Here is a 12,475-nt window from a genome sequence, read left to right as displayed (position 1 = left end):
AATGTGACAATTGTCCGCAAGAGACGAAAATGACACAGACATTAACAACTATAAGTCACCGTACGGCCTTCAACAATGGGCAAAGCCCATACCGCAAAGTTAGCTATAAAGGGCCCCGATATGACAATGTAAAACAATTCAAACGACAAAACTTACGTCAATGTTTACCAATGCATATTTATTTAACTTTTACAGTAAAATATCAATACATACAAATGCTGATACTTTATTAACCGAAAGACCATCATTCTGCATGTCAAATGAGTCCGATTCAAATCAATTACATTACCTTCACATAATCACAACAGCTTTCAGTACCAAAATCTTGGACTATAAGTTCTATTATATATCCGGTAGGAACAGTTATGTAGTAATAACAGTCATCTAATAAGGGATAGTTGCTGGGATAATTAGGTGAGAAAAACGATCCCGTCATATCTGTGAAAGTTCCTCCACAACCTGTGTTAAAAAAAATTGTTTCTGTAACACCTAAATTCTGCAAATGAAAATTTAAAAAAGAAAAGGAGAATTATGCTAACAAATTACCTTAGATTTGATACATATGTCTAACTTGACTAATTTTGTGAAGACAGTAAATAAAACGTGTGAAAGTTTCAATTTTCATAAATCAAAAGCAATATTGATGTAGTGGTTTGCAATTGTTGTTGACGCATTTTCAATATTAAAAATGAAAGTTAACAAAGGGTTCTTTTAACATGTCTCTTCTATAATAAAAGCAAAAGAAGTTCACCGATAGTCAAATATCTTAATTCAGTTAGGACACGACAAAAACAATGTTATAAAACAAATCTAAGAGAACATGCATAAATCACTCAAAACTGAAATGTTGGTTATATATAAATGACTCATGTAAATTTAATATTACTGAAAGATATGGGTATTGTAGTTATTTTATGTATTCCTTTATAACTTTGTATTGTATTAACCCATAAAATACATTTTAACAGCTGTATGATAATCCTTTAATTCTGTTTTCGAAAACATTTAGAATAGTCAAAACATAACAAATCAAATTCGGTTATCTCGAGATAATGTAAGAATAAGAAAACAAACGAAGTGATAATTGCCAAACTTATAATCAAACGGAACGTTCTGTACTTCAGAAACAATATACGGTGGATCCATTTATTTTTATGGGTACCAATTTTTGTGAATTAAGGAAGACTTGTCTTTTCATTGATATCTCGTTGTTTTGCCAAAGTCTTCATACAACCTGATAAATTTTGTTATTCGCTGCATATTTCAATTCGTGGTTCACCGGTATCCACGAAAACTACAAAAATTGGTATCCATCGAATACTAATGAATTCACGATGAATATCTCATGTAGTTGAAACGCGCTTCTGGTGTATCAAATTATAAGCCTTTAATCATGGAACCTTTGATAACTATTTATTAGTTCTCATTTGTAATAAAAGAACTATTAATCTTAGTCTCTATTACTTATGTATAAATAAATAGAAAAACAATTCACATAACCTGAACTTAATGCGACATAAAAAGCCTCAAATCCAGAATCGGTCACACTTTCATCTGAATGGAAGTAAATTAACATTTGACTTCCAGTTGATCTAGCAACACGGTCTCCCGATTGGGATCCTCGCAACTCTAACAAAGATGGTTCGTCGATCGTACTCCCATCGTATACCTGTAAAAAGTAAAATCACAAAAATACTGAACTTAGAGGAAAATCAATTCGGAAAGTCCTTAATCACATGGCAAAATCAAATAACAAAACGCATCAAAAACGAATGGATAAGAACTGTCATAGTCCTGACTTAATACAGGCCATTTTCAAATGTAGAAAATGGTAGATTAAACCTGTTTTATAGCGCTAACCCTCTCACTTTGATGACATTCTCATCAAATTCTGTTATATTTACATTGATGCGTTAACTAAACAGACACAATAAATAAAATAGTCAAAATATGGGTACATCAGTCATCATCGTATAAAATGACGGTAACGATTTTTTGTGAAATTATTTTGGTTACTGTTCTTTTTCAAAAGACGGAATTTGAACTTAATAGCAACACACTAGAGTTTAAATTTCAATTAGATTTTTTTTAAATTTTATGTCCGTGACTTTCCTAAATTCATTAACTTAGTATTAGCTGACGCAATGATATCTATACACACACAGTAATAACATGTTATGATTCAACCTGATTCACTGAAGCAATCATAAACAATCTGACAAAAACTTGTGTGATCTCAGGTGGTCCTGCTTATGTAGGTTCAAACCCGAAACTAATAATCATTTATTAAAACACATACCTTCAGATAATCGCAGCAACTTTCTGATCGGAAATCCTTCACTATAAGGTTGATTGTATACCCAGCTGCAACGGTTATATAATGGTGACAATCTGCCTTGTTAGGGTACTGACTGGGATATCCTGGTGAGTTAAAAGACCCAGTCATCTCCGTATAGTATTCATCGCATTCTGTTATAAAAAGTGAAAGCCTCTTAAATAAACATATAAAATATCTGATCTTGATCGTGAATATAGTGAAAATGATTTCCCCGTCAAATGGCGTATACTAACATTTGTTGTGTTTACATTTGTATTCTGTGTTCATGGTATTCTAGCATTCTTTTTAACACGTGATATTTTATTGTTTATTATTCTAAAACTTTTTTTTTCAGCTGTTTTTGCGACAGAAAAAAATATCATGAACACATTTCTCACTTTTGCTTTGTGTTACTACGACTTTTAGGAAATACAATTTTGGTGACATTTGAAACTATAAAATGCATCGACAAGAAACGAATTAGTATATTCTTGTTTGATAATTTAAGATACGAGTACTCATTTAATTTCTTGACATCTTCATGTATATTCCAATGGTGGATAATCAAACCAAGACTCATTATCATTTATCGTTCGGACACAAGCTAAGTGTATTATTACGAATAGTTACAGGTTAAGAGTAACTTTATACCTATTTCTTCTGTTCCCGGTAGTAACGCAAACGACGCATCTAAGATATCTGGAAATAGATAGAATAACCAATGATAACGTTTAAATACACTTCCTTCCAAATGTTCACCTTTTCCGCTCCACCTATTCAGAAAGTTTCTTTCCTCTAATTTTTGGTCAAACTAAACATTTGAAATCTTTATTTCATAATCTAGGTAGAGTAAATGGTCAAAACTAAAACTGTTTTCTGTGCGACAAGAAAAGACAAAATTGTATTTTTTTTTTATATATATATGATCTATTATTTCTTTTAATTTTTCCTAAATATACTGTACAGATACTATAAAAATATATGGATATACATCTATATAAACCATACAATTGAAAGAAAATATATCATGACATCACTTTAGGGGGGAAAGGCATTTTCGACGCCAAAATGATCTTTCCAGAAGAAATTTATATAATTATGTTTGTTTTTACCTGTTTTTATAGTTGCATGTATAATCCACATGAATTATTTTAACACAAATCGTTATATATATTGTCAAAAGATATGTTGGCTTTTTTTATATATAAATTCAAAAAACGTGTAATTAAAAAAGGGGTTTGATTTACATTTCCTAAGTCCATAAATACGGACAGCTGCATTATTATGAGGCTGACTTCATACAGGAACTTCTTAGGAAGAAAGATAAGAATTAAGCAATATCCTTTAACTCTACTTTTCGCTATATAAATGATGTTCTTTCACTAAATAATTCAAAATTTGGTGACTATATCGAACGCATCTATCCCATTGAACTAGAGATAAAGGGTACACCAGATACAGTCGAGTCGGTCTCATATCTTGACTTACATCTAGAATTTGACAATGAGGGTCGATTGAAAACAACACTTTACGACAAAAGAAATGATTTTAGCTTTCCAATTGTGAACTTTCCATTTCTAAGTAGCAACATTCCATCAGCACCTGCATACGGTGTATATATCTCCGAATTGATACGATATTCCCGTGCTTGCATTACCTATCATGACTTTCTTGATAGAGGGTTGTTGCTTACAAGAAAGATATTAAATCAAGAGTTCCAAATGGTTAAGTTGAAATCCTCTCTTCGTAAATTTTACGGACGCCATCACGAGTTGGTTGACCGTTATGGAATAACCGTTTACAAATGATATCGGATATGTTCCTTACGTCGTAACTACAATTCCCTTCCCTTTCATAAATGTGACCTACCGAATTAGACTATTTACCGAATTTGTTATCTCATAATCAACACGACGGGTGCCACATGTGGAGCAGGATCTGCGGACCCTTTCAGAGTACCTGAGATCAACCCTAGGTTTTAGTGGGGTTCGTGTTGTTTATTCTTAAGTTTTCTATGTTGTGTCATGTGTACTATTGTTTGTCTGTTTGTCCTTTTCATTTTTATCCATAAGGTCAGGTTTTTTTATGAGTTTGACTGTCCCTCTGGTAGCTTTCGTCCCTCTTCATGTGTCACTGTTTTTGTCCAAACATTAAATTTCTTCAACTTTAGTAATAATCAATATTTATAAAATATTCGCTTTACTACAAGATGTAAACTTATCATTTATCCCCTTCATATACATTGCAATATTTTTATTTCATTTTCTCTGTATTTCGATTAAAATGAGGTGTTGATGATCTGAAACACTAACAGCATCATATTTCATACAGTTACTAATAATCACCACTGATATGAAATAATTCTTGAAAATTATAACAGGCCTGTTAGAATACATTTAACTATAAAATAACACTAGAAGATGAATGAAAGTGGATCTTATGGATTAAAGAACTTTTTTTAATCAATTTGCTTATTTAAAAAAAAATCAAAATAAAATCAGTTGGTTAAATCATTGCATACTCAAATGTGACTGTTCAGAATCATTTCGAGGTGCACAGACCACAGCTGAAAAACAAAGTATCACAACCAAAAAAGTCAGCATTCCTGATTGAACTTCACTCCGAAATCTGAAAATATAACAATAAAAATGTATGGATAGAATTAATGGAAAATCGTCTTTTTTTCTCTAAAATTTCAAAAGTACACAATGCTGGTTAACCGAGAATGGATATGATCCTATACAAAATTCAAGTGTTCAAAACGCTTCTGTGCACTAATTAAGAAAAACTCAATTTCGAATGATCGAAAAATTGCATAGTTCCCGAACCCTTACAAAAACACCGAATCCACGGAATACTGTAACTATTTGGCTGTGTTTAAGCATAGTATGTTCCGAAAGAGATATTTCGTTTCATAAAATGTGATTATATTACTATACATGCTGTACGCCTTCATGGCCTTACTATGTATTACTGTTACTTAAAATTTTAAAATCCATCAATGTATGTTAAGGATGTTCGCTTCTCTGTTTGAAACAAACAACTTTTTAAAAGCTTGTTATAAATTGATAGTATATAAAATAAGGCACTAGATCAGCAGAACAAAATTAGGGTAACGTGTTCTTGTTTTTAAGATACAAGTCATTTAAAAGTTGACTGGAAATAATTCTCTAAAGATTTTTCATATATTTAACATTGGTGACCTTTGTCTAAAAAAAATTATGAAAAATAACAAGGATTTTATAAGATTTTTAAATATGGCTTTTAAAACGATATGTAACAAAATTACGCAAACAAAGTAAGGATTAGCGGACAACATTTTTGAATGACAATACATTTATAAAACAAGAGGTTGCTGAACATCTGACAAAAATGTAAAAAAAGACAAGAGGGAAAACTCTCTTATCTATCAGTTCTTACCTTTCTCGGTTGACTTCGACTGGTAAAAGATTTCAATTAGAGATAATAGTCACCTAGTAAATTGTTTGAATAGAATTATGTTGGTCGATTTGCTATTTATATTAGGTGAAACGCTATATGCAATTATCGTATTACCCATTTATATAGTTTGTATACTGGTTCGTGTGTTTGAATTGTTGTGAATAATTGCACTATAATGAATAATAAGTTTGCCCTTCAAATGCGACATTGTTTGATTATTTAGACTATTTCAATCTGTATCTGTAAACTTTATCATTGACCAGTGTGGGAAATTCGGACGGCGTTTGACACAAGAGATATCAATTATAACATCGCAATAAGTTTATTTGTCATTATTAATACTAATGATAAATAAATATGTATATATATCATAAACAGTTCGTGTTATATAACGACATACAAGCAATTATGTATTATGTTCAAAACAACTACATTTTACGTCTATACATTAATGCATTAAATCAGTATAATTAATACAAAACAAATTATGTAACTTAATTTTTAATTAAGATGTACTTGATATGTTTACTTCAATATCGAATTATTCTGCGTTTTACATTTTATTTTTATGCAAATTCCATTTAAATGAACACAATATTCGTTGATATGATTTTTGAATAGAACAAATGTGATATTATTCATCAACTTCGAATAAATACTTGTTTCAGAAATATGATTGAACAAAAATATGATTATTAAAACAAACAAGAAAAATACCAAATTTCGTGAAAAAAAATTAACATTTAAGATAAGTTCATTGCAACATAAAAAGCAAGATAAACAGAATTTTCCAGAAGTCTTATTCTTAAAGGATTTGCCGTCTTGACAAAATTTGGTCCTTAATTGGTGGTATTAACATAAAACGTGTTTATTAAACGATTGAAGAATTAACAAAACCATCTAAGAGTATTGTTTTCCAAAAATAGCTTTTGAATTAGGATCAACTCGTTTTTTGTTAATTTTTGAAATGAACTGTGGCATTTACCCCACGAGTTAGCAAGAAGTCAAACAAGAAAAATATCGAGCTTAATCTAAAAGTCGAGACGAATGTCCATCAACAAATGGCAAATTAAAAAAAAATCAATTGCATGGAAAACGCCTGCTATATAACTGATATGATACAGGCGTTTCCTTACGTAGAAAAATGAGATGACTGTAGGCGGCTGTCATTCAACAATAAGATATCTTTATATTCACAAAATCATCGTCTTCGGTACCATTAGGCCTGTCAAAATTATTGCAAACAAACGGACGATATATCCGTTTTAATTTTTGAACAACAATGTTTTCTTGACATGTTAGGCTTGTGCGGGGCTTAAAAGCGTTTAACAACCCATTAGTTTGGTCTGTCGTTGATAGTTGACTCATGATCAAACAGCAAAAACACACTCTAAAATATAATCTTAAAATAAATCTCGTATATTTACTTTGGACATAATACACAGTAGTTGCAATTGTATTTCCCTGATCTTATTGGTAAGATATTTGATGTTTCTAGCTATATGGTTCATTTATATATACACGCCACCTTATAATCACTGCTTAACAACACTTTCACTCAGTTGAATATTTAAAAATAAATATTCAGACGTTTGGAGTTTCCAAATTTTTTTTAGTCAATTTTTGTATACTTTTTGAAATTACTAAAGACTGGAATGCTTCTTTTATAATTTTATTGCAATAAAAATGCGTCGACCGAAGCAAAGTTTCTATGAAGCGAGAATGAACTTAGTTCTATTAACGATGTGCATACGATAAACACTTTTACTATCCCATACATCATTATAAAAAAGTAGCATTGTATTCTTGTAATAACATGTGATACTACAACCATTAAATACAGAGTTATATCAAGCAATACGGGTTTTGTTTTCTATAGATATAGGAAGATGTGGTGTGAGTGCCAATGAGACAACTCTCCATACAAATAACAATTTAAAAAGTAAACCATTATAGGTTAAAGTACGGCCTTCAACACGGAGCCTTAGCTCACACCGAACAACAAGCTATAAAGGGCCCCAAAATTACTAGTGTAAAACCATTCAAACGGGAAAAACAAACGGTCTAATCTATATAAACAAAACGAGAAACGAGAAACACGTATATATTACATAAACAAACGACAACTACTGTACATCAGATTCCTGACTTAGGACAGGTGCAAACATTTGCAGCGGGATTAAACGTTTTAATGGATCCAAACCTTCTCCCTTTTTCTGAAACAATAGCATAACATCACAACAAAGAAAAACATACGATAAAATATCAATTGGCAGACTTAACTCAATCAAAAAACGTATGATTAAACAATGAACGAATAAATTTGATCTGCGATATCTGAATACAAATGCACAGTTAATTAAATATTAGAGACAAACATTCATGACCAAAAAGCTAACAAACAAATTCAAAAACAGGACATGACTGAGAAATATTTAACCAATCAATGTTCACTTTAGAAAAAAACCGGTTTTTTTATAATCTTGAAGTTTATACAAATGTTGTAAGAATAAGTGAAGATATTACAAATAATCAAAGCTGGTGTACAGACACGATCCGTATAAATAAAAAATGACAAAAAAGCATTATAAACAGTATCAACAGGTCGAATTAACAAGAAAATACGATTTGAGAGTACTCGCAGTTACTGACAGCTAGTTAAAATCCAAAACCAATTAATAATAAAAAATCATGCATCAGAGACTAAAATCGACTAAAACACATCACAGGGATTTAGTATTTTAACGTCATTAATAGTCAAAGAAGACATGACTTGTGCAATGCCAAAAATAAATGTATCGACAGGTAGTAGTATAGTGAAGAGCGACTTCTATAGAAATAAAAGTTAACGTGTCTGTGTCTCTATACATCTCGCCTCAAAAGATAATGAAATTTAGTTATGTTTTAATTTGCTAGTGACAATATCAATATTAGTGCCAATGTGAACTATATTCAGAGATCTTATTACAATATCGGTACGATAACCCTTACTTATAAGTTTGTTTAAAGGTTCGATGAGTTTACAAGGATCACATAGTGATTTCCTCGCTTTAAGTACAATATTACCATAAAATTTAGGATGTGAAATACCATTTTTAATAAGCTTTCTACAGGTATAGCCAAATTTACTAATCAAATCTTTGTATCTATGAAAGAATTTAGTAAAAGTTTTAAGTAATTTATGGTATCGAAATCCCTGACACAACAATTTACCAGTGATGCATTGATTACGTTCGTTAAAATCTATGACATCATGCATGCATTGTTTTGCCCCTTATCACAGGTCTATTGATAGCTGTTGTGTTTATACAGGGATAACATATGCTATTGAAGCGTCTCAAATTTTGGTCAGCCAATATCAAAATGAAACCATGCAATTATATGAAACGTCTGGCGCAAATAAAGAATGTTAATTCTGGTCTCTAATGATGAGTTTATTTACAATCACTGGGTCGATGCCAATGCTGGTGTTTTTTCCCGAGGGTATCACCAGCCAAGAAGTCAGTACTGCTGTGCTGACATGAATTATTATTGGTATGGTAGTGTAAATTCACATTACTATACGGTACTTTTCTATCCCAAATTATTGAATTTGGTTTTGATATTATATTTGTTATTCTCCTCTAATTTTGTCTAATGCTTAGTCCGTTTCTGTGTGTGTTACATTTTAATGTTGTGTCGTTGTTCTCCTCGTATTGTTAATGCGTTTCCTTAGTTTTAGTTTGTTACCCCGATTTTGTTTTTTGTCCATCGATTTACGAGTTTTGAACAGCTCTATACTACTGTTGCCTTTACTTATTCATAAATTAACTGTTAACAAAACTTTGAAATTTTGAAATACTAAGGCGTGTCTACCTCGGGATTAGAATACCTTAGCTGTATTTGGCATAACTTTTAGTAATTGTGGTTGTCAATGCGCTTCAATTTCGAACCTTATTCGTCCCTTTTAAACATTTTTGAATCGAGCGTCACTGATGAGTCATTTGTAGACGAAACGCACCCTTAGCGCAATTATAAAATATTAATCCTGGTGTCTATGATGAATTTATTTCGTACTTAAAAGCAAACATTGCAGGGCACAATAAACTTGAATCATATTAAAAATGTGTTTTCCTTTGAACTTACAAGTGATTAAATATAGTAAAAGATTTGACGATTTGTACAATGCTTAGTTACCTTTAAGTCGTGATGACTTTTACAGGCCAATAAAAGGGTAATAATTAACGTGACATATAGTATATATATATTTATCAGATTATGCAAACATTTAATTTTAAAAACAAATATTGAAAATGTGAAGGTATTTCATAGGATGGGAACAAATTAAGACAGGGTGAATCGGCTGTCATCTGTTTTTTTTTTTTGTATTTTTAAATAAAACTAGAACATACCCGTGATATCGCGGGTCCGTGACTGAATTAAAGTATACAACTATGCGTAAGCCTTATTTTAGTATTGGTATTGTCATCTGATAAAGTCATGCCGATTATTAGATACATAGTTTTCTCTGCTTTCAAAATCTTTCTGTTTGAACCCGTCGACCTGGAACTTATTAATTATTGGTAATATTAATTATTCGGAAAACAAAAGGTCCTGGAATGGAGTAACTTTTAATTAACAGCATTGTAAATAAAGTTGAATTATTTTATTCGCTGTTTTACGTCATGTCCACTCCTAAATTCACCGTTTGGTGGTGCGCCTGTCAGATGCGAAACGGACAGATAAATTAATAGGTAACAGGTGAATATTCTCTTGGTGTCGGTATCGGATTCGACCCGGAACTTGTTGATTATTAGCACACCACGCCCGAAGGGCCAGGTGAGCTTTTCTCATCACTTTGCGTCCGTCGTCCGTCGTCGTCGTCCGGTGTCGTCTGTTAACTTTTACAAAAATCTTCTCCTAGACTACTAAGCCAAATTAATCCAAACTTGGCCACAATCATCTTTGGGGTATCTAGTTTTAAAAATGTGTCCGGTGACCCGGCCAACCATCCAAGATGGCCGCCATGGCTAAAAATAGAGCATAGGGATAAAATGCAGTTTTTAGCTTATAACTGAAAAACCAAAGCCTTTAGAACAAGTCTGACATGGGGTAAAATTATTTATCAGGTCAAGATCTATCTGTCCTGAAATTTTCAGATGAATCGGACAACCCGTTGTTGGGTGGCTGCCCCTGAATTGGTAATTTTAAGGAAATTTTGCTTTTTTTGTTATTATCTTGAATATTTTTATAGATAGAGATATTGTAAATTTTTACTAACATTTTCCACTGAAACTGCTGAGCCATGTTCATTATAGATAGAGATAATTGTAAGGAGTAAGAATGTTCAGTAAAGTAAGATGTACAAACACACCACCATCACCAAAACACAATTTTGTCATGAATCCATCTGTTTCCTTTGTTTAATATTCACATAGACCAAGGTGAGCTACACAGGCTCTTTAGAGCCTCTAGTTGGTAATATTAATTATGCGGAAAACAAAAGGGTGTGGAGTGGTGTAATATTTAATCTACACCATTGTTCTATATTAGTTATATATAAAGTTGAATTATTTGATTTGTCGTTTTTACCCGATGACGGCTGACAAATTGGACCTCGTTATTTTAGTATTATAGATAAGGTCTAAATATGCAGATAAATAGCAGCTGAAAGCTTACTATGAACATGATGAATTCAAACGCTGCTAACTCAGATGCCTGTTGAAAAGACTTTAGAATTTTTCGAAATGACAAATGATTACATCACTAACTCTCGCCCCAAGCCAAATGTGGCATTTGTGACACATTTATGAAAGTAAAGTTTGCTCTGCTCTTCTATTTTCCCTTTTTTGATGTGGAGTTTAACATGTTATGAATGCCTTGATCGACATCGATGTGTATTTTGTTAACCCAAAACACCTTTGACAATTTGGATTTTAAACGAAATTAAATTGCTTTTGAATTCGTCATGAGATATCGGTTTTCCTGATTAATTTGTTGTCTTTGGTGTCAAATTTTTAAGCTTCTATTATACTTCTATTTAGCATTCTAATATGACGTGCTTCTTTAGCTTTGTAAAGAAACCATACTTTATTATCCAATAAAATTAGTTTACACATGCGTATATTGACTACGGCAGAAAAATGAATTTTATCAAATTGGTATACGCATTTAATGTATTTCATTAACTTGGGACACTTTCAAACACTAAAATGATACACATGCATTTTGTTACTAATACTTTTACAATGACAAAAATGTGTTACAATTCGAAATTGACATATTTGACCTAGATACCGCAACGTTCATGTTGGCTGTTCTAACTTCAAAACCCCTCCCTCTGAAAAACACGTTTCATCTATCCTGTTAAAAGGCATGTATATAATAATTTCATTGAAACATATGATCTGACGATAAAATATAACATAAGTATAGGTTATTAATTATAACTGTTGTACTGAAATGACAAAATTGTGTCATATTTATGAAAAATGGATTGACCCTAGCAGGGAATCGAACCCCATTCTCCTATAAAAAAAAATAGGCGTAATTACCAATATACCACCAAGGTTTCCAATCCATTTTACAAATGCAACAAGATTGTCACTCAGTATTAATTTTAATCATCATGTAAGACAGAATTTGAAATCGTCGCAATTATTTGGACTTAACCGTAAGTATAAATGAATTTCTGTCAAAGGGCCCCTCCTGCCGAGTCTCGAATGTCAGCAAAACTTT

General features: G+C 31.7%; 1 protein-coding gene across 1 annotated transcript in view; it reads right to left on the bottom strand.

The window, feature by feature from the left end:
• The window catches only part of LOC139499551 (cubilin-like), a 31,819-nt gene extending 26,017 nt beyond the window's left edge, over window positions 1-5,802 (bottom strand). Inside the window, exons 1-6 of the mRNA XM_071288275.1 lie at window positions 5,738-5,802; window positions 4,839-4,945; window positions 2,969-3,016; window positions 2,300-2,469; window positions 1,501-1,669; window positions 290-459 (exon numbers count right to left, since the gene is read on the bottom strand). Of these exons, the coding sequence (XP_071144376.1) occupies window positions 290-459; window positions 1,501-1,669; window positions 2,300-2,469; window positions 2,969-3,016; window positions 4,839-4,920 (639 nt within the window). The 5' untranslated portion in view covers window positions 4,921-4,945; window positions 5,738-5,802. The remainder of the gene's footprint in view (window positions 1-289; window positions 460-1,500; window positions 1,670-2,299; window positions 2,470-2,968; window positions 3,017-4,838; window positions 4,946-5,737) is intronic.
• Window positions 5,803-12,475: the final 6,673 nt, after the last annotated feature.

The sequence above is a fragment of the Mytilus edulis genome, chromosome 12, assembly GCF_963676685.1.
Source record: "Mytilus edulis chromosome 12, xbMytEdul2.2, whole genome shotgun sequence".
Lineage (NCBI taxonomy): Eukaryota > Metazoa > Mollusca > Bivalvia > Mytilida > Mytilidae > Mytilus > Mytilus edulis.
The sequence above is the reverse complement of the archived record's forward strand: the minus strand, read 5'-3'. Positions and strand labels throughout refer to the sequence as shown.